Raw genomic sequence first — 23,437 nt, 5'->3', positions numbered from 1 at the left:
GCTACTTTAACAACCAATTTTACCAAACACATTAATTTTAATAAGCGAGTTTTTCGAGCTATAAGCTATCATCTATCAGCCGTCAGCTATAAGCTAGCTTTTCAGCTATCAGCTAGCTTATCAGCTATCAGCTAGCTTATAGCTTATTTTTACCAAACACACCCCTAGTAAATTATAATATTTTTTCTCTCCTAATTTTATAGAGATAATGTTTTTTTTTTTAAAATCTGTTAATTAAACGTGGTAGATATACCACCTCTACTTCATGTCATTTTATACTCTTCCATGAGGTTTTGGTTCTAGTTTTTTAAAATAAAAGAAGAAATTATTATTTTTTTCTTTCATTTATTTGGTTAAATTAATAACTATCTAATTATACTTTTATTTTTATTTAATTTGGCGACTTTACCCAAAACAGAAAATAAGTATCTAGTTATTTTTCATTTTTGATAAAATATAAATGATTAGGGATTGGGGAAGTTCAAACATTTGGTCTTGGGTTAGTAAACATGGTCATCAGAGCATGTTTTTTAGTTGGAAAATGTTAACAAGTGCCCCGAAACACTCTTTAAAGAACCCAAATATCAAAAAAAAAAAAATGAAAATCTATGTAATCAATGCATTGGAATCCGTAACAATTGACTTTCTTGAGATTTTCTAAATTTGAGTTCCTTAAAGAGTGTCCGAGAGCAGCCGTTAATAAGACCATTTTTAGTTTTGTTGTCATCCTTAGTTAGAGTCGAATGTAACTTGCAAAGATACAGGTAAGCTCTTTACAGAAAGAAGGAAATCTGATAGTTTTTTCTCAGTCAAATATGAGAGGTTTATCTTTGGAACATTGTCTACGATGATGTTCGTATGTTATTGAAAAGTAAGTTGACTCTAATTTCTTGTCTTCAAAACAGTACAAACAAGTGTACTATCTGGCTGAAACTTCTCCTCCAAGTTATATCAAATTGAAAGTTGATGACTCATCCCATACGTATGGTTTCAGCTCTTATAATGTATTTGGGTGGGAGATATGGGATCTGCTATATAAACAAATGTATGGTTTAAAGCTGGCTTGAGAGATGCCCTTGTAGTAAGTCATTTGTAAAGTAGACTGCAAGGTCATTGCTGACATGATTAAGAAAAAGCACTGTGAAAATCATTTGATGAAATTTCTTCGTAAAACTATCCTCACCATCCATCCTTCCCAATTGATTGGGAAATATCAGTTCACTGACTGAAATTTTATTTATATGTACTACCAGTATAAGTATTTTGGCCTACATATTCAATTGCATCTAATTTATTTTCACTATACGCCAACATCCGTACAAGCCCCTCTTAAAACGTCAATTTTCAAATAATAATAAAACTGAGAAAACAATAGTATTTTATTAGAAACTTTTGACAGACTAGGCTGTACTGTACATGCTTTGAAGACTATTTTCTCCAATCAACTTCAACCAAAATCCTTCCTACTTCCGTCAACTGTATAGAATTAGAATTAGAATTCGAATTAGAATTGACTACCTTAATTGACTCCATCGCCATCCTAATTATTTCAGATGGCGTGACATGCAATTAAATGGCTTACAATGACAAGGATAAAAGATGAAAATTTCCCATTTAGAATGATAGAGACAACAAAATAATAATCAATTGAATCAATGTAATGACCAATGACTACCTACTATCCATTGTTATCTTTTTATGCATAGAGAAATGGAGAAAGACTTTGCAGTTCAACACGTCTCCTAGTTGCTCTTCTAAACGGCTTTCGATTTCTCCACCTTAAACATTCTTTCCCATTTGGATACCTAAAATTACTACCATCTTCATTCCTAGATGCAAACATGATGCAAGTGTGATTCGGCACATCCCTCTTCTGTTTCTTTCTAGGGTTTGTATGCCTGGGAGAAGGGGTTTTTGGCTCCTCAAGTTTCCCACTAGTTAATCTGCAAAACATAAATGATAATCATAAAAAAGTACCAAACAGTAAGCAAATTGATGCAAATAAATGACAGCTCTAGTAGATGGTCGAAATACAAGATAGAAAAATTTAAAGAAGGAATGGAGGTTCTACAAAAAGAAAAAAAATGTAAATCAATGCTTGACAACATTCACCACCATACAGAGTGGCATATAAGAAGGTAAACCAGCTGTTCACTAACAAATTTTATTAAACATTTATTCACAATTTCTAAAACGGAACGAGTCTTTCTGCTGGTAATCCAGACATGAAAACTAGTACTCCGTGGGACATGCTTGCTAAAAAGTAAATCTTGAGCAAAACAAAATTAAAAGCCTCAATGAAAACATACAATAGTTACTCTTTAACTAATTAGAGGAGCATGCAATAATCTGACCTGTCATGGTTAGTAGGCAATGTTGTACACGGGATACACGCAGGGCAAATGTACATATCTTGTGTGCATGATAATTTCATACAATCAAAGTGATACCACTCACTACATTGATAACACGCAATCATCCTTCCGGGATCAAAGGGCGTTCGACAAATGCAGTAAAGCATGCATCGAGCTCTTAACATCTGTTATGAATAAAAACAATACTTGATTAGGCGTCATGTCAAAAACATGTAAATAAATGCCATTTCAATCATACAACAATGACTCAGGGTGTAAGCAGGTCAGGTTCCGTTTGGGAGAAAATGGGTTGAGATCGATTAAGAAAAACTCTGGGTTGGGTTATCAGCTCAAGATATTTTTCAATTTTTTAAAAAATTAAAATTGAAAAGCTATAAAAAAAATCAAAAGAAAAATTTAAAATTTATAAGTTGGGTCAGGTTTGGGGGTATAAATTGACTAAGACTCGACTTAGATTGGGTACATTCCCATAACACTTGAAGTTAACCAACCGCCCAAACCAAACTAGTTCTTTACTACGGATCTTAAGGTTGACCAGATTTAGTGGTCAGCTCAAACTGGCGTACACTCGATAGAAATGATAGCCACTTACCCTGAGTTCCTCATTTACATCAACAGGCAAGTTTTCACCTTCCGCTACAAGTTCATATACTTTATCTAGGCTATGTGCTCCTGAATCATTTGATGCCTGTCCATGATATATAGATAGTTAAAATCTGGTCAGGAGAGAGAAAGGATGTGGATTATGACAATAGTACGTTCAGAACCTTTTTGGCTATTTCTACCCAGTGCATGACCAAGCAATTCACATTTGTAAGTTTCAGCATGTAGTGATCTTTGGGTGATATTTCCATAGACATTCCCTGCCATGTACTTGGACCTTTCAGTTTTATTGGCAATAAATGTTATAAAAGAAACAAAGTACTTGAAATAAAATAACAGGACAGGCTACATCCTGTTCTTGCCATGCAAAAAACATAAAAACCTGGACAACATGGTATACCTCTTTCAGATGTTTCTGAATCTGTTCAATAGTGGGCTTTTGTACACCACTTAATAATATGTTGACTTGAATTTTCCACAAGTATTTTGCTAATGCCAGCTCAAGGTCACATTTATCACCTTGATCATAGACACCAGCCACTTTACTAGCCTACATATAAAACATATTCAATAAGCAAAACCACCACAAATTTAACGACCATGTGTTCCAGTTAAGAAAAATGAGATCATAATCATTTTCAACAGTAACACAACATTATCACAGGGTATAGAGGGATTCGGACAGCATATCCAAGAATAATGCAACATACAACATTTTCTACATAGGTAGTTGAAATCATTTAAGAAAATAGACTGTCAAAAATAAATAACCTGCCTTTATAGCAATAATCAATTTTTCAGAGATGATGGTAATATCTTCGTTGACATAAGCTGAAGAAAGGTTCACTATTTCTCTCAATCCAGATTTGCATGCAAAGGCCTTCTCAATAAGTTGGTTCAGAAGATCTTTTTCGTCAATCCTGATATACAAGATACACAAATAAACGAATTGCAGGTTATAGAATGTTACAAATAAACTAATCGCTCTAATGAAAAATTCACCAAAAACTGGAACATAAGAGCAGACTAGAACCAAAACCCTAGATATTGTAACTTCAAGGGACTGAGTTCAAAATCCCATCTGGGAGTGCTGTAAAATTATCATTAGTGCCACCACTATTAATAATAATTTCCTCTTCCCTCTTTTTTTTTTTAATAAAAAAAAGAGAAATGATATTTTGACAACCACTTTTTGACAACTTTTGGACAACTTTCTCTCTCATACTCACATGATGTTGTTATCCTCTCTCTTCCTTTTTCTCTCTCCATTGTTTTTGACCAATAAGAAGTGAGAAAAACAAGGTTGTCAACAAAGTTGTCATCAAATGGATGTCAAAATATCATTACTCTAAAAAAAAAGCATCCCTAGAAAATAAAAAGCTGAAATAATCTTGCCGTAACCATGAGTATTCTAAAAAGATTCTCTCATAAGTCGAAATCAACTTCTAAACCTCATTTGAATCATAAGCTCTATCATTTAACTTCTCCATAAACACCTAAGAACTTACAAGGCTTTCTCATTGAGTTTGAAACTACTAATTGCAATTAAAAAAAAACTTCTGTAAGCTAGAAGCTTATCCAAATTTGGCCTCAGCCTCAGTAGAGTAACAATAAATTGTATCAGAGAAAATTAATGCCAATAATTCAATTATCCAAGAAGCAAATAAAGATTTTATGAGAATCATATATTACCACAGACAGAAATGTTCAGCATCAGAAAGAAGTTTGACAAGAATGTTCAATTCAATATGCTTCTCAAACCTCTGCATAAACCAAAAGAATGGTAAGACAATACGTGTTTCCCGTGAAAGAAAAGAAACTGCTGAACTACAGTAATAATGAGACATAATATCCTACCAGGAGGGAACTTCCTTTTGAATATTGGGATTTCCCCTTCAAAATTTCACAGTAAGAGCACTTATAATTTCTGAGGCCAGTGTCTTTTGATGTTAGTCCAATGCACCGCAAGTGATAGCTGTCCATATAAAAGATAAATCAAAGTTTATTTGCAAAATATTGAAGCACAGAAAACATAAAGTAAATCATTTATAAAGGAACCAAAAGAACAATGAAATTTTTAAAAAATGAAGAGTAGGATTCAATCTTCATTTTGTTCTTTGCTTAGACACCAAAGTAACATAAGCATACATCTATGTAAAGCTTAAATGTTAAAAATATTTTGGTACTGTTTATTTTTTTTACTAATAGGTGAATGGTTATCATTTAATGAAAGCCATGTCATTTGATTTTCTACTAGTATTGAAATTTGCGCATATTAAATTTCATCTTCGACTATAAAATATTTTCAGGGCTAAATATGTTTTTAATCCCTACAAAATTACAAGCTTTCAAGTTTAGTCCTTACAAAAAATTTATTCACTTTTGGTCCCTATTTGAATTTTATAGGGACTATTTTGGAGGACTAAAAATATCCATTATCTATAAGAAGTTTTCAAAATAGGGACTATTCTTACAAACTGCAATATTATTGAGGACTAAAATACCATTAAAATTATATAGGGACTAAACTTTAAAGTCGTGATTTTGTAGGGACTAAACACATATTTAACCCATATTTTTAATTCATATTAATGTAATTAATAAAAATAATCTGAAATTGATTATTACAAATTTTTAAGTTTAATTAATGTGATTATATTAAAATTATTTTGAATGCAAACTGTTTAGATAAACTGCCGCTGAATTTTCACACGAACACAACCTATAACTAATTTACATATATGAAATGAAAAAAAAAAAAACATTTTAAATGGAAAAAAAAAAATTAAAAGGGAAAATTTTAAGGTAGTTAGACACCAAATTATGATTATCAAATGTTTCGGTTCTAAATGGAGTAAGTCAGATTGCCTTTATTAAATGATATGTGATCTGACTTTTGGTACGTAAACTAGTAAAATTTGAAAGTACCATAGAAATTCTCTAGAAGCAAGGTAATAGGTACTTTACCAGTCCATACAAGTAGAACAAGTAAGAGATTTCTGATCTTCGGAGTCAACAAAGCAGCAGTTACATAGGTTTGGTTCCTTTTGATTTTGCAACTTGCCATATATGTATAGTGATCTATCTAGATTCTGTTTTATCTGAAAATCATCATGCAAAGTCCTAAGCGTACTTAATATGCAAATGGACCAGAGAGAGGAAAAAATGTCAAAATCAAAACCTTCTGCAGTGCATGAAGCAGCGAATTTTCTTTTTGGAATACAGCTCCAATATTATCCATGCATCTTTTCTTCCAATTTTCCACCTTTTCAACTTCAGATGATATTAATTCAAGTTCTGAGCAACTAAAGGCAATGGTATCTCCACGTTCCTGAGTGTAAGCAATTAAATGTCAGTACAATGCATGTGAGCCAGGGATATATCATGTCCTATTAAATAAAGCACAAATTGGAATAGGCTTCATGGTAGTTATGAAACCTTTCACTTCTAATATTTGAATTTCAAATACCTGACTAACAAATAAGCCTCATATCCCAATGTTAACATGTGAATGGAGAATAAAATGAAACTCACACACACAAAAATGTGTAAAATAAAAAAGAAGAATATGAAGGAACTTAATATCAAAAATCTTAAGGTAATTCGTGAATGAGATAAAGTGAAGAAAGAGAACTATAACGACCCAAAAAATCTTTACAATGACTGCCACTTTTTAGAAATGTCATAGCAACATAAAGACCCAAAAAATAGGTTATAGGTATGCAATGCACTTGGTACATTTAGGCTAGAAAATATACCTTGAGCTGCAATATTGATGACCAAGTTCGTTCCCTATAACTTAGGCTAAAAAATTGTCGCACTTGCTCTTGCCACGACCTAAAATAAAATACATTACATAGGTATGTCAAATGTTTAAAACACAAAAATTAGAAAAACACAAATCTTCATCGTCTTAATTGATAATGATGTACACAAGCAATATATTCTAAAAATAAATCAAGATGGCTTAGACTGAAAACTAAACAAACATTAGAAAGAACTATTAGAAGGCATAAAATCTTTAGAGCATGGCCTCAATAATAAGTTACAAAAAATATAGAAGTGTAAAACCTAACTTCCCAGGAATTTGATTGAAACCCATAATGAAGAAAGAAGACCTTACAAGGCAATAATAGTTGAAGAGACATCTAAAGAACACCAAAAGAAGGATGAATTTCCATTTAGAAGATTGAAACTAATTACACTAACATCACATATCTTAATTCTACAACCAACAAATAAGACATACCTATGTTTTCCAATGGCTTCTTCAAGTTGACAATTTACTTCCGTAAAGGTCATTTTAATAGCCTGCAGATACAAGTTATAGATGTAAGCTGTTGATAGTAAAACAGTTTTAATCAAGTACTATAATTAAGAACATGCTAAGAAGTTTTCTCTTGAATTTTTTGCCCCCCAAAAGTCTCTAAATCAATTATTCAGCCTAGTTGTTGATGGATTGATAAAAATAGTTGTAAATTTAATTGAGGATGATGCTCATTGATATAATCTGTTTGAAACTTTTGCACAAACATATGGTTGCAAATTGTAATTTTTCCAAAAAACTAAGCCTAGTAAAAAGTTGGTTTGAGATACAGCACGAAGTACACCTACATCTAGGCTTTAGCACCACAATACTTTCTGTCAATAACCCAATTTAAGAAATAACCCCAACTCGCCTTATCATAATGTTTAGTCAAAACCAACCGAAAAATTAAAACCACGTTTCTCCTTATAATATTGTCCACAACTTCATTTACTATACACTTCCTTTCTTTTTACCCTTAAAAAAGGGTCAAATACCTATGAATGATATATATTTACAAGCTTAAAATTATTACACGAGTGTTATTCTTCTTCTAGCAATGAATAAATTGAACATAATAAGGCGCTATAAATTTTTGAAGTAACAGAAAATTACACAAAAGCGTACCTGATAATCAGTAAGAATATCTTCAATATCAGTCAGTTTGCATCTTCTAGAATTGCAAGGTCTAGAAATCCCCTCTAACGCTCTCCTAAGCCATTCGACCCCATCAACCAGTACTTTCAATAGAGCACCAGAAACACAGGAATGAGATAGGCCTTTCACAACTTCCAAAACATCCTACAGGATTGGCAACCACCTCTTATAAATAATAGGTACTAAGAAAAACATACCCAATTCTTTAAAAAATAAGAAATTCAGTAAGATGATGAGAAAAAACTACACAGATAAGGAGCGTAAGGAATCTCACTCAATAAAGAACAAAGCAGAAAATACCCAAGAAAGCAGAGACATTAAATTAAATGGAATGAAACAAAGATCAACTCCAGTGAAAAGCACATGCGCTGTACACCAAATAGATGCCAGACACCTAATCTAATCACAAATAAAATATATTGCTTGCTATATATATATATATATATATATATATTAGAAGTGAGAGAGAGAAATAAATAAATAAAAAGTAATTTAAAAATAAATAAAAAATAAAAAAACTTCCAGAAGGAAAACAAATTCATCAAGCAGTGATCCATAAGAAAACACTGAGATTATGGCTACACAGTATGGTGTCATTCTTGTCATTGAATCCCAACAAGGTAAAACTGACATTACATGGAGCATGAAACCAGGTATAATGAATGAAGCTATATAACCAGTGTCGGGAGATATTGTTGGTAGAAGAAAGTGCAAGCAGCATAGTCAAACAGAAAGGGGTGGGTAGAGCCGCAGCTCTGTGCAAATACAATATTTGGGAGCATAAATTATGACTGTAGTATAGAGAAACAGTAACCTCTAAACAAGGAGAATGATTGCAGAAACATAGGGCTCTTTTGCACCACTCCAGTGTAGAACAAGATGCTTGAAGTTTTGAAATGTCACTGAAGTCAAAACCAAGAGATACACCAGATGTTATGGCGGACTGGATTCTTGCAATCAAATCTTCCACTTTAAACAATAAACCACTGCTTATCCCATGAACAGTGGTATCCAATTCAAATAAGCACCGTCCATCATCAAGTAGAGAACGTGCTTCACACTCCCATTTTTTGCAGTCATTCAAAACTAATTCAAGTGTCCTTCTTTCTTCCAAAGATACTTTAAGATGCTTTGATTGAGAAACCAACAACTAAAAGAAGAAAATAAAATTGTCATATTTACTGTATATATTTGCAGCAAAGGAAAAAGTGTAAAACAAACAGGACAAAACATGAACCTGCAAGTCCTCAACTTTCCGAACAGAGTTTGACACACAATTAGAAGATGCTAAATATGGCTTTGAATTCCTTAACCAGGAATTAGCTTCTGATAATGCTTTGTTAACATCATCAAGCGAAGCAAGAGTAACAAATATATTTTCTGAAGCTCTGCAAAACACCAGCATATGCATAAAATATCATCAGCCAAAATAAGCTTGTCAAAGTTACTAAAGATAAAATACGCATCTCAAAAACTGTTGAACCTTATCATGTCCTCAAAGTCAGAAATAGAAGCCTCAACTGAAAGAATCTCTCCGGCCCTTTCCTCCCAACGCATGGCGACACCAAGCACACAAGACAAACTGATGAATTGTTTCTCTCCCTCAATTTCTAGCCTTAAGAATCAATAACAAAAGCAAGAAGTTGAATAAAACAAAATATAAGAATAAGCCAATTAAAACAAGGAAAAGGAAGTAAAAATTACATGGCGGCCTCCTTTAGCAGTTGCTGAATGGATTCGAGGGGCATCTTAGAATCATGTGCCTGTACCAATTTCACGTGGTTTCATTCAGTTCTCAATGTTGTAAGAATTCCTTGAGCATTTAATATTACAAAATAGGCTAGCCTCTGTATAATAGGAAGCCCTTATCTTTCAATAGCTTTTTTAAAAGAAATAAAGAGCGATGCGAACGAAAAGCACCAGTAAGAACAATAATTTTACCTTCAAAGCTTTCTGTCGGCAACTAGCCTTCTTCAGCTCAATCTCAACTACAGGCAACTCATCAACTGTAAAGCATAAATGAAACCTTAGGAACTGTAAGAAATAAACAATTGCACGGGCCTTCGAAATATCCAGACTAAAACAATCCACAATACCTTGAATTTTCAAAGATAAACCTTCTTCAAGAATGCTCTTCAATTCATCAACTGAATTATGCTGATCTTCCTGACTGTGAACTCTCCCTAAAACATCATTAAAGTGAGAAACCCATGACACAGCATCTGAATGGTAATTCCTTAGTAGCCTCAACTGCGGTACATCAACTGTAAAACTGTCCCATTCCTTAAGAAGCAAACCAACATTCTGCATATTTCCATAGTTAATCAAGCTATGTTTTTTAACCCTCACAGAAAATGAAACAAGATGAAGATACAGATGCAAACCTTGAGATTCATAGGACCTTCTAACATACAACGACATTGGGAACTACAAGATTCTGCCTGATTTAATAAATTCTGAAGTGCATCAATCTCTGGGAGTTGAACTTGAAGATCTGCAATCTATTGAAACCATGAATATCATATTTTAATCCTTAGGCGACTCATTTGATGCATGATACATGAGCATGTCTGAGAATCATGAACATTACACATAAAGTCTAATTATTCCATGAAATAAAAAGACAATAGGATTCAATGAATTGTCAAACAGATTCAATAATGCATGATTTGTGCACATAATTATATTTATATTATGTCACTGTTGGAGTATATGAAAAGTATCTTAAAATATCTAAAATTGTATCCTGAGAGCAAATTGGTTTGCCCCAAGGGAGAACAGATTGGATTCCATATTTCCTTGTATATCATAAAAAATGAGATCTATTTATGGGGATTATATAGACATTGGGAGCAACCCAAGCTTATATCATAGATAAGTCAGAGACAGAAAAATCGTTGCAAGATCAAATGCAGAAGCATAATATCAAGCCATGGCATCAGCTATTGGTGTGCTCATCTGGCTCAACATACTTCAGGAGTCTATATTTGGGACAGTTAGGGAGAAGACACTGATGTTTTATAATCAAACTATACTTCATGTTACATCAAATCAAGTCACAAGAGAATTAAGCACATACAGATAGAATACGCGACGTGTCAGATTTGAGAGAGATATCGCCACTGACTTTATCGGTTCAAAAGATTACGACCCAGCTTTGATTAGCTTCTAACTTATATAACAGCTTCTCAATTAAAACAAGTTTATAGCTCTCCACTAACAGCAGAGTACTTGTAGACATTTATGGAGAAGGAAATTTGCTCTTGACATCTAAGAAGAGAAAGACATGCTTGACCGTAAACCAAACAAGAAATTAGATGAAAGCGTTTCAGAAAGCAAAAAATAATTTGAATTAAACAAAAAACTATCGTTTGGAAACTCATAGTCATTCTAACTTGTAAGATTCTTTTAATATTTTATTTTTCATAAGTGCTTCATGAAAAAGTTTACCCTAACTTGCTCTAATTGACAGATGTTTGCTAAATATATAAGGTGTCCTCATATAAGCTATATATGTAACAACTTGGTGCATATAATTAAATGCTCCAGCTTGAGGGGAAGTTAGAAATAATGCAAACAGCATAGCTATGGTTGCGCAATATCTGGTAAATATAGTTTATATAAATAAGATAATAGTAATCTTTGTATTTATTGGATACACACACACACACAATATCTTCTCTCTTTCTCAACAATTTCATTTTATATTATTATATAAAAGACAAATGCAACTGCTAGCTGTCACACATGAACTTAAGCTTTCATTGACATTTGTACCAACAACTACTATAAACATACAGCAAACTTTATATTAACAGGAACAAGTATTGTGAAATTAAAAAGGCCAGTTTAAATGTACACCATTTTCAGAGTTTTTATTACCTCTGACTTTAACTTGTAAAGAACATCAACATCTAATTCAGCAGGATCTCTAGCTGAGATACAATTTCTGACACTACCCATCCATGCCTGATTGATATAAAAAAAAAATCATGTGAGTGATATAAAAAGTGATGCAGTGAATTAATCAGCAAGCTTAGACCCTACAGTAAGCAACTTCCCAAGTACAAAAACTGAGGCAGTTAAGGACATAATTCAAACCTTAAGATTGTACTATGTAATAGAGTAAACTCATGCAAACAAAAATATATACAAATCAGATGAACTCTTTCTTAGTCACTTGTTCGATCCTCTCATCTTTAGGACAGAATGTAATTTGTATTTTTTCAGTAGTTAGGCCATTTATGGGGAAAGGAAGCAATCCTGATATTATTGTTGCCTTACATTTATGGAGGTGATTTCTTGCTCTCCTATGAGCAATATTGCTTTATTCTATAAATGAACTTCAAAGGTAAAGAACAAAACACACACACACACACACACACACACGTGTGTTTGTGTGTGTGTTAGGTTTTGATATGGGCCCGACTCATCCTTACAAAACCAGCTTGTAAGGTGAGGGCCGAGGGGTGACACTCTTTATAAACTCTTATCAGGAGCCGTATGCTTTCTATGTGCACTTGGGTTTTTCCTAATACACCCCTTCACACCGAGCACTGTTGGGCTTGATGTGTGTATATAAATGGTGGGTGGGCTGATCGATAGGCTCTGATACCATATTAGGTTTTGGTATTGGGCCTAACTCATCCTGACAAAACCGGCTTGTGAGGTGAGCGATGCCACTCTATATAAACTCTTATCAAGAGTCATATCCTTTTTATGTGGGACTTGGGTTTTTCCCAATAATATATAATTATGTAAAACAGGAGGATGACAGAAGAGCCTCCTCAACATGAACTCATGCCTTTAAAACTGTCTAATCTAGTCCCTACTCCCAAACACCTTAGTTAAAGATCTATAAAGGTTTCAACATTGATCCACACCTTCTCAAAACAAATGGGTATTCAACCCTAAGACTTTGTCATGTTCTAAAGTTAAAGGTAAATGATCTGTATCAAGACAATGCAAGATATCCAGGTGAAGATGCGCAAATATCTCCTCAGGTGCTTGGTTACAAAAAATATGTCTAGTCTTGAAAAAATAACAAGTTCTCTTCTAGTGCAAAAGCTTCATGACCACATTTAGTTGATCCTTTTATCTTTCAGGCCACCAAAATTTACAGAAATTTCAAGTCTTTATTTCTTGAAGTGCTATTTTCTGTTAACAGGAGAATTCTGAGACTCAATCCTCATCATCTTCATATCATCAGGATGAACAATATCAAATCAATGGGCGTAGACTAAGCTGGCATCACAATCAGAGCTGTGTCGCTTATTACCAGAAATAACTATGGTATGGCACATTGACACTTCTAGATTGTTTTCATTATTAACAACATCTAAACTAGCAGCAGCAACTTTCCAGCTCGGATTTAATTTCATACATAAGAAGTAAAGAAACCATTTCCCTAGTGTTCAAAGCAAATACATTCCTGCACTGTATTTAATCAAAGAAATATACAACAGAAAAATGGAACAATCAGCTGCAATCTCTGTCCTAAACCAAAAGCAGGTCATTCCTTTTTCTTCCTTTTGGGTTTCGGGTTTATGGGGAGTAGGGAATGTGTAAAACATTGGAGGGGAAAGATGGTTTTTTCTGGCTATTTAAAGTTAACACACATTTTATAAAAAATGCATCAAATATTTCCCAACCTTCTAAGTGTGTGTTTGGAAACTTAGAATATCATGGTGTCACCGCGTGCTTCATTCAGAGCTATAACTACGAGAGGTTATACATTATGGGGTGAAGGGATTGGTGTCGTGATTTGAAAGGTATTCTTATTATTAAAAAATAAAATAAACCATTTTGAGAGAGAAATAAGTGATTCCATTTCCAAACATCAGCAAAAGAAATTGAGCATTAATCATAGAATTATAAGGGTACAAAAAAACCATCAAACTATTATGTCCGTCAACATCTACCTTGGTTGATGAAATTTTCCCTTTTAATTTTTTAGTCTCTTTCACGTAGATGGGCAAGCCACGAGCTCTAGAGTATAGAAGTTCCAACTCAGATATCTGAAACAAATTATATCAATCAAATTGAATGGACCGGAAAGAAGAATCAAGATAGCACATTATCATCAAATTTCATAATGCTAGCAAGAAACAATGCTTATCCGATATATTTACCAAAAAAATATATATTCACAAAATGTAAGGGCCAAATTCTTCTGATTTTTTGTTTGAGAAAAATAGCTATTTGGTTAAAATAATCTTCTAAAAAATTTAAAAGAATTTTGTGGGGGAAAAACCAAACAAAAGAAACACTTTTCTAAAGCTTTTCTCATAGGCTAAAATTGTAGCCTCTATAAGAAGCTCTGAAAACAATTTTACCAGAGTCACTTTCTACTAAAAAATAGTATTACAAATTTCCTATAGTTAACATAGCATCTAAAAAACGATTTGCAAGAACTATGCAAGACTTTTGAAGGGGAAAAATAAATAACAGTAATAATAATAAAATAAATTTGTTTAATGCAGGCTAAAAAAAGTAACCTCTCAAAGAAGTTGTAACAAAAATTATATCATAGAATCACTTTTTATATATATTATAAAATAAAAAGAAAGAAAGAAAAAGTACGTTGGAGCACATTGACAAAGCAGTCTCAATCTCCTGAAGTAACAATTTCGCTTCTTCTGCATATTCCTGCATCAGAACAAGTTAACACGATAAATAAATGACAGTTAATTGCAACCATCAAAAACAACATAACATTTTATTGTCAAGCACCTTCAGTTTATGATAATGGGGCTCATTGCATGGTACTGGGTTAAATCTCAGAAACTCTTCAACGTACTCTAAATTAACTTTCTTTAAACTTGAATCCTGACGACTCGACCACACCTCAATTTTTGTCACACAATCTTTTATCCCTTCTGCCCATTTCTGAGCTTCGGTCAAACTCTTTACCATATCCCGAACCTACATCCCAAAACAAAGTGGAATTTAGTAGTGAAGTGCAGAATGTTTTTATTGACACACATTCAAAAGACATAACTAGAACTCACAGAATCCATCTCGGAACCAGCCCAAAGAAACTGTTCAGCTTTCCTTAATGCGGTAATAGATGCATCAGTCACAAAAACATTCTGAAGAATAGTACTAGATTGCAGAAGCCACTCTGTAGCAAGTTCAGTGAAAGTAATGGAGCTACCATTCACCTGTACACAACTAGAAGTGTCAGAAGATTATAGTAAGTTTTTTTAATTAATACATGTATATCCATAACAATGCCAGCATTATATTATATTATTCCATAAAACAGTGTCACCGTGTAGCACTAACAGAAGAGCAGCACGATCAAAGATATAGAACCAGGACATTGAATCTTTTAGTTTCAGAAAGATAAACCTAAGTATTAACATTAATTTGGTGGGGGGATGTGCATATATATATGACCTTTTTTGTCAAAGCACTCGGACATGAAGACTGTCTTTTTACGTTTCTACTCTCAGCTTTTTCTTCAGAAGTATATTTGTCAACAGAAAACGCCAAGTCATACAATTCACCAAGTGAATGACGGTAGAGAAGACGAAGTTTAGCAGTTTTGCACTCACAAAGGTGTTCCCAGTGCTGCACAAGAGAAAACTGAATTCAGTCGATAAAACAGAAAACATATGTAAGGGAACAAACCAAGATCATTCAAATCCTAGAAATCTTGACCATAATTGTAGAAATTGACAAGGGGGCAGTGGTTTCATTTTCTAGAGTATGCTGTATATAATAATTTTAGATCACACGCTCTTCTAATGAAGCAATTAGAAAAACTTATCCAACAATTTTCTATCTGCTTTAAAATTCTTAATCTTACTTGAAACATTAATTAATTGGGAATTATGCACATACTTGTGCTTGTAAAGCTATATTAACAACCACAAGGTTCCTAATTATGCAAAACCGGCAAATAATATGGATCCTCGTATCTGTCATACAATAATTTTTCCCTGATTGGCACCAGTTCAAAAACACCAACCAAGCATTTTCGTGCTAGGTGGGGTTGGCTATATTAAGCAATTGACTCCATGAATTGCTATGATGTATTAGTCCAAATCAGCATTACTGCCAAATTTGTAAAATATACAAGCAGTGCATTCCCCTCATCTTCTTTTACAAGAGATGTAAACACACAACCACGGTCTGTTTCCTTGGTATAGATCAATTTTCTGATATGTTTAACTGTACACAAGGCGGAATATTAAATAGAGAACACTGCAGTTAAGCACCCTCATAAAGGTGCTTAAATATCTACTTCATTCCTCCAATGACGAGTTGAAACTACTAATATGCATGCTTAACAGCAAAAATGGACACACATACATTTTCTATGCCAATTCGTATATAAAACTTTTTTTCCAAAATCCTGACATTGATGGCAATAGAGAAAGATGAATGCTTCATGGCAATTAAACAATTTCAATAACCTGAATCACATTCATTTACCTCCAGACACACAAAAGATGATGGCCTGCAACTGCATACAACTGCAGAGAGATAGAGATATTGCTGGCAAATAATGCATGCTGGATCCTATAAAAGACACCAGTAAATAAGACCAAAAAGACCAAAATGATGAATTATCATTGCATGCTATGATATGAATCATGATAGATTAAAAACAAACCGTACATCTTCAGTTCCTACATATCGGGGACATTTCCGAGGAGATAAACGAGAAGACTTAACGATACCATTTTTCCAAAGTTTCTCCCTCCAAGATTTTTCTCTATCTGATATTTTCAGCAATTCCATTTTCAAATAAGAGGACCCTCTGCTGTCAACATCACCATACTGAACATTGAAAATCAAGAAGTAAGAGAGTCTGCAACATTGCACAAAACACGCACAGCACTGATTGCAGTGATCTGTCAGTTACTCTTTTACATGTGTAAAAGAAACATTAAAAACACTAATGTTGGAGTAGTTTGGTTCGCTAGTATGATTTCATTATAATTATAAAAAAAATTATAAAAATGGTACCGTGTTTAATGAATTGTAGAAGGAAATGGTGAAAACAAAAACTTCACAAAATATTAGACAGAAGAGAACTATAGCAAGACAAGATGGCCTTTAGTGATCATGATGAATAAATAATACAGGCCATCTCAGTTTTTTAAATCTCATCAAGATATTATCATTTCAACAAATGCAATGTCCTCAAAACAAGTGCAAACCTGGGCTACTACACAAAGAAGCTCCTCGTGAGACAAGACAGCTGTTTTGTGATACCGCTTATAGAGATCAGCTCCAAATGTACCGTGTGGGAGCCAGTCAGCTGGAGCAAAATTGACTGCCTCTGCACAATTAAGGCCTGTAAACACAAACAAAGAATACAAATGACATACCTTAGATTGTATTTAAGCTGGTAATTTTGGATGGAGACAGAATGTAACTTCATACCAAGATTGAAACCACCATGGTAGGCTCTGGGGAAAGTAATAACAAAATTTCCAGGCTCCTGGAGAATATTAACAATCAAAAGAAACATGCCAAAGATTTAATACAAAGAGAAGATGATGAGAAACAAAAGCAGTAGTGCTGCAGTATAGATTTCCTGGAAAACATGCAACGAAGTATAGTGAAATGGAACTATCATAAGTTTGGACCGCAAATGAATTTGTATTTAAACATGCAACATAGTACAGTGAAAAGGAGCTATCTTAAGTTTGGACCGTGAATGAATTTGTATTTAAACATGCAACGAAGTACAGTGAAAAGGAGCGAGCTATCATAAGTTTGGAACACAAATGAATTTGTAATTAAACTACAATAGCAGCCCACAATACTCCCGCAAGTTAAATTATAGATGTTCACTAAATGTGGAGTGCTTATTTATATTCCATATGATATAATACTACCTCAAGTCTTTTTTCATGAGGAACAAGAGACCAAATGATCATGAGAAAGTAAGAGTGTTTAAAGGAGTTGATGATAAATGTTTTTACAAAAATACGCGCAGTACTTATCAAATGCATTCACTTACACAAGAAATAAGGAGATTTCTAGTTAACATAACAAAGTGCATAAAATGAATTCCGACAATTAATACTCCAGAAAACTTGTCGGTGCTTCTTATAATTAGGATTTAGGACCAAGTAAAATCGCTCAATTGCTTCTTATAAAAAGGACCAATGGGGTATAATTTACATAAGTGTAATGCATTTTTCTTCTAATTATATGATTTTAATGCAATCTTGTATTTACAAATGCAAACTACAAATTCACCAATGATAAGCTAGATATATGAAACCTGAAGTGTGCTGTAGACAGGAACTCCATTTTCTTGCAACACAGATGGGTTTAACATAGTAACAAGCTGAAAAAGCAGATCAGGCTGTGCATCGAAAAGGTCAGGAAGGCTGCTTTTCATCACCTACAAGGAAATGAATTATTTTATGACATGGTCAACAAACATTTGTTCACTCAAACACGTACAAACTTCAACTATCAACACATCCTTAAAATTGAAAATTCAGGGCCGATTTGGTTTCAAAAAAAATTAAAAACCTGCTTTTATTTTCTTTTTTAATTTAATTAGAAAACTGACACCTTTCACTTTGTTTTCTGTTTTATGATTTTACATAAAACAGCAAAAACAAAAATGGTTTCACTACAGGAAACAAAATGAAAACAAAGTCAGATATTTGTAATTAAAAGTGTAAACAGGAAATGGAAAAAGAAAATGTTTTCTCAAATCAAACTCACAAACCCACCAGTATATCAGCATTATAGAATCAAATATAGTCCAAAAGATTTTTGTCCAGATAAATATATAACATGAAATAAAGGAACTAGTTCGCATAAAATGAAATATGGTACTACCAAAAAATTTAAACCAAAACAAAATTATGCTGTCCTTGTAGTTTTGAACAATGATAATCAAAAGATTCATCAATAGGAAAAAAAGCTCATTTTCTATAAAATGTAAGGTAAAATAGTTTCACAATCACATTTAACATAACTATATCTTATTTTCTATAGAAATATTTTTTGGCAAAATGTAGCTGTCCAAATTTAAATAATTTTAATTGTCTGTATTAGCTTGTTTGTAATTGTATAACTGTAATTTTCATATCATTGTAAAATTATGTAAAATTTAAATGATGCAACGGCAAGGGATGGAAGATTATGGCAGGCAGCCAAAACTCCTCCATATAAATAGGCTGTTGCAACGTATGGCAGATAGAATAGGCGCTGTAGCCTATGGTGGTTGGCATAGAATGTTCCAAGCCATCATGCCATGAAGGAAAATTGACAGCAAGGGGGCCAACCATTGTCATGGTTATTCCAACTCTTGTTTTATTCTTCTAAATAAAAAATAAAATGATTTCGATGGATGAGCAGAATCCAACAGATAATATTGCCTTTCTATCTTAATTACTTCACTTCCTTTCCTAGTCATGCAAATGCATCCAGTGCACCCTCGGCTACTGAGTGAATATATATGTATGTGCAAAAAGACACTAGCCGGGGTTCTGTATAAAATAAATTTGGATGGTTACTAAACCTTTAATACGACAAGTTTGAGGTTGAAAGAAACAAAACAAATTTAAGTGAAAATTACATGCTTTTGGATTAGGGAAAAAAACGGTAGAAGTATTGGTGTACAGATAGAACAAGAGCCCAAGACCTACCTTCTCAAATGCCCTGGCTTGACTACCAGGAACACTGTACCAGCACTTTGGCTCTCCCCTAGAACAAAAGAAATTAGAAACAACATTATAAAGCAGATAAAATGAAGTGGCAGTAGTAACCTAGAATCCAAATATATTTTCAAAAAAATCCTATAGACCAGAACACATTGCAAACGCTAGCAGTTGATTTCCACATTATGGGCTCAGGGATAAGCAAATCAAACGAAAAACAGAGTAAAAAAAAAAGTTGAGAGTCACATATAAATCTTTGGTAAAATGAACCCCCAAGTTGAGTCTCCCGAAACTATTAAGCTTTCCGATAGGGAAAAAATATCTGTAGACTATAATAGTCTCTTTGTTTCAAATGAACCTTGGAACTAAATTTTCTCATTTGCGGAGGCCGGAATCTTAACCAAATGGTCATTAAATAATTAGAATTTGCCATCAGAATGCAGAACAGTTGAAGCAATACAAAACTAAACCAGAATACTATATTTCTGAGGGAGGAGAAAAACTTCCAAGTTCCAACAAAAAAAATTGAAATTAAAGGGGATATAAGGATGTCATAGAAAATCATTTGATTCTTTCTTTCTATTTTGGCTGCTCAGAAATTAGACATCAATGTAACTTGGATAAAAGTTTCAGTTGATGATTACGTGATTCACATTCTTGTCGGCATATAACTTTGCCAGATTGTATTTTCCATGTGTAATTAGTCATGCTCAAAAGAGTAACTGTTACGACGTTGCTACAAAACCAAGAACGAGAGGAAGGAGTTCGGATAAAAAAATTGGAGAACTGCTACTGCCTTTTCAATTTCATACAAGACATCCGATGATAAGCGTAATTCTTGGCTCCCATGTTATGCAAGGTAAGATTTTGTCTTCGTAGATGGAGAATATTTTATATATATTTTAGACTCTGTGCATCTTTGCCTAATATCCATGCTAGTTTTTTGTATTAGCCCATCGGTTCCTCAGGGGAACGGGATTAGGGGTTCAATCAGAAGGTAAGTAAAGCCTTAACTTGGTCTAGAATTAAAGTAAAGCTTACATCAGAATTTGGAAGTGCACTACGACCAACAAGTTAAACACAATAAAAATTTCACAAATACAACCAAATCTAATTCCTGTGATCAACAACAACAACAACCAAGCCTTATCCCACTAAGTGGGCTCGGCTACATGAATCAAACGACACCATAGCTGCATAGCATTCTATCAAAAACCATGTTTTTCTCCAACTCATTAATCTTTAGATCCTTCTTAATAGTTTCTCTTATAGTTTTTCTAGGTCTTCCCCTGCCTCTAGTAATTTGACTCCTCTCCATCTGATCCACTCTCCTTCATACAGAATCCACAGGTCTTCTCTCTACATGCCCAAACCACCTAAGTCTAGTCTCTACCATCTTTTAGACTATAGGTGCTACCCCAACTCTCTAATGTTGTCATTTCCAAGTCTACCCTGTCTAGTCTTCCTAAATCTAACTCCTGTGATCATGTTATAATAATTGAACATGTCCACTTCATAAATTGTTGGGATTCCACCACTACATCACTTTGATTTTTCCTATTTACATACATAAAAACGGGCACATAATTCTAGACAAAAAAGTTTTAATAGAACAAAAACAAGAATATGAATTGATGGTGTTCATAATTAATATATATTACAGAAAGTAATTCAATTGAAAACAGAGATAAAATAAAATTAGAACATACCAGTGTAGATAATTCATTGAATAGAAGCAGTGATCCTCAAAATGCCAGCAAAAGGACGAGAATAGCATTCCAATATATAGCCAGGGTACCATAACACCAGTGATATTGTGATGAACAGCTCGAAGCATTGAGCCTTTTAATTTAGGCAAGTTATTCAAATTCCATGGGTTTGTTGAGTATTCTTGCCATAACTTATCATCAATAGATTGTGGTTTCTGTTTCTGATTTGTTTCATTTGGAAAACCACTACCATAGATAGATGTATCCAAATCATTTCCATACATAACCTCAACCTCACCAACCGACCCCTCCACAATCTCCCAGAACTTCTTCTCTATTTGCACCCTTGAAACAGGTCCCTGTCCAAACCATCTCCTCCTCGACCTATCTGCAATGCGTCTGAAAGTTTCCAGCGAATATTGCTTCCCCGGCACAAAACCAAAGCTCTCCCTATCCGAACTCAAACAATTAAAACAATACCAATTTCCCAACGGAATTTGCTTCAACGGCGGTGAAAGACAATAAATATGCCACCCTTTATCACACCTATCACACAATAGCATCACCTCCCCATGCAACCCACTTTTACATTGCTCACAAATCTGATCACGGCTTTCTTCCTTTACTTTCCGATCCTTCACTTTCAAATCCTTAATTTTCATATCATCAACAACCCCATGATGCTTCTTGGATACCGAACTGACCGAACTCTCCACCCCTGGATCGCTCTTACTCTTACAACTCCCACTCGTGCTCGTACCTTTACTAAACTTATTGCAAAAAACCTCATAATCATAAAGATGCTCTCTATACAACTGACACAAAACATGCTTAGCACAATCCGAAATCTTCCCATTACACCTCACAAACCTTGCAACCTCCCCCCATTTCTTCCCATCAACAACCCTATCATAACCACCAAACCTCTTAACACCATTAAACACCTTACACAAATCTAAATCCTCCCCTTCAAAAACAACTCTCTTCTTAACCTTCTTCCCACAATAATCCCTCAAAAACCTACCATACTCCAGCTCAAACGTCTTCGAATCACACGCAGCAGGACGAACCTGAAGCTTATGAATCGCCTGTGTCTTCGTCGGAAAAGTGAAAGAATCTAGATCCAATGCAAAAGGAGGTTTCCAATTATTCGGTGGAACAATTCTACAAATTCCATAGGGTTCAGCTTCAGGTCTAATCTTATGAATAAATTCTAAAGGATCTTTGAATTCATCTTCAGTTGGATAATAAACAGGTGCTGAAGGTATAGTTGGAGATGAAATTGGGAGATTTTGACCTAATACACGTTTTTCTACAGACCTAGGGTTTCCTTTCCCCATCACTGTTGTTACTGTTATGAATAATCAAATGCGAATCTAATGCAAATTCATAGATAGATAGATATAATAACTATGGAGGAAAATGATGAAGTAAATAGCAGAGAGAGAGAGAGGTTGAAGAACCTTTTCCGTACGAAGGAGAAGAGAGTCAATGAAAGTGGAAATGGGGGTGTATGGATAAATGTAGAGCTGGAGACTTTGAAAGTGGTAATAGTAAATTCAACTGTGTACTGTACTTTTCTTTTCTATTTCAATCCATTCAATTAAAATATAAGTAAATACGGAAATGCTAAGTACTAATGCTAGATTCACTTTCCATTTTTTGTCCAAAAAGAAAGAAATTTACTTCTTTCTCTAAAAAGCTTTGTGGCAAAGAAAACATTAATAATTTTATCAACCTGAAAAGAACAATTTTTTTTTTTGTGTCCGGGATTCAAACTCCCAACCTTTTGCTATATTATTATGCATTGTCCTTACCAACTGAGCTAAGCTCACGGAGACTGAAAACAACAATAATTAAAATAAGTTTATTATTATTTTTTAGTAAAAATCTAATTAAAAACCTAAAGCTAACGTAATATCTCTTTATTTAAATAAAAAATATAGATTCCAAAATTAATGATTTTAAAATAATTCATCAAGTCAAAGACATAAAGACGAACGCGTAGAAAATTACCCTATTAAGGTTATACCAAAATCAATTGAAATAGATAAACTAAATCAATAATTAAAATAAATAAAACCAAGGGTCGTAGATAATAATTAATAAAAAATATAGAGTTTTAATTTTCTTAAATTCTTT

The 23,437-nt window shown here is 33.7% G+C and overlaps 1 protein-coding gene across 2 annotated transcripts; it reads right to left on the bottom strand.

The window, feature by feature from the left end:
* Positions 1-1,361: 1,361 nt before the first annotated feature.
* LOC146919239 (transcription factor jumonji (jmjC) domain-containing protein) lies at positions 1,362-22,788 on the bottom strand. Of its 2 annotated transcripts, XM_085712515.1 has the most exons (33): positions 21,296-22,788; positions 19,575-19,632; positions 18,191-18,313; positions 17,341-17,398; positions 17,115-17,251; positions 16,570-16,731; positions 16,384-16,470; positions 15,343-15,516; positions 14,952-15,104; positions 14,674-14,865; positions 14,524-14,589; positions 13,863-13,958; positions 11,824-11,910; positions 10,326-10,442; positions 10,038-10,245; positions 9,883-9,947; positions 9,646-9,704; positions 9,425-9,556; positions 9,179-9,329; positions 8,756-9,091; positions 7,912-8,085; positions 7,228-7,289; positions 6,737-6,815; positions 6,160-6,309; positions 5,946-6,079; positions 4,836-4,953; positions 4,671-4,741; positions 3,754-3,898; positions 3,379-3,528; positions 3,143-3,238; positions 2,968-3,063; positions 2,355-2,539; positions 1,362-1,943 (listed from the first exon to the last, which is right to left on the bottom strand). In XM_085712515.1, exons 1-33 carry the CDS (start codon positions 22,633-22,635, stop codon positions 1,697-1,699), a joined length of 5,508 nt encoding a protein of 1,835 aa, XP_085568641.1. In that variant the 5' UTR covers positions 22,636-22,788; the 3' UTR covers positions 1,362-1,696. The 2 variants fall into 2 exon arrangements, with proteins under 2 accessions (XP_085568641.1, XP_085568642.1); XM_085712516.1 differs by lacking the exon at positions 19,575-19,632.
* Positions 22,789-23,437: the final 649 nt, after the last annotated feature.

Source organism: Medicago sativa, chromosome 5 (assembly GCF_051527215.1).
Source record: "Medicago sativa cultivar Bolivia chromosome 5, Bolivia_mono, whole genome shotgun sequence".
Taxonomy (NCBI): domain Eukaryota; kingdom Viridiplantae; phylum Streptophyta; class Magnoliopsida; order Fabales; family Fabaceae; genus Medicago; species Medicago sativa.
The sequence above is the reverse complement of the archived record's forward strand: the minus strand, read 5'-3'. Positions and strand labels throughout refer to the sequence as shown.

Coding starts and splice junctions, on each gene's coding strand:
- LOC146919239 (XM_085712515.1), bottom strand. CDS start 22,635: ATGGGGAAAGGAAACCCTAGGTCTGTAGAAAAACGTGTATTAGGTCAA. Junction 14,866..14,951: donor CTGGTTCCGAGATGGATTCT/GTGAGTTCTAGT, acceptor TTTGGGATGTAG/GTTCGGGATATGGTAAAGAG. Junction 8,086..8,755: donor ATCATTCTCCTTGTTTAGAG/GTTACTGTTTCT, acceptor CCAATCCTGTAG/GATGTTTTGGAAGTTGTGAA.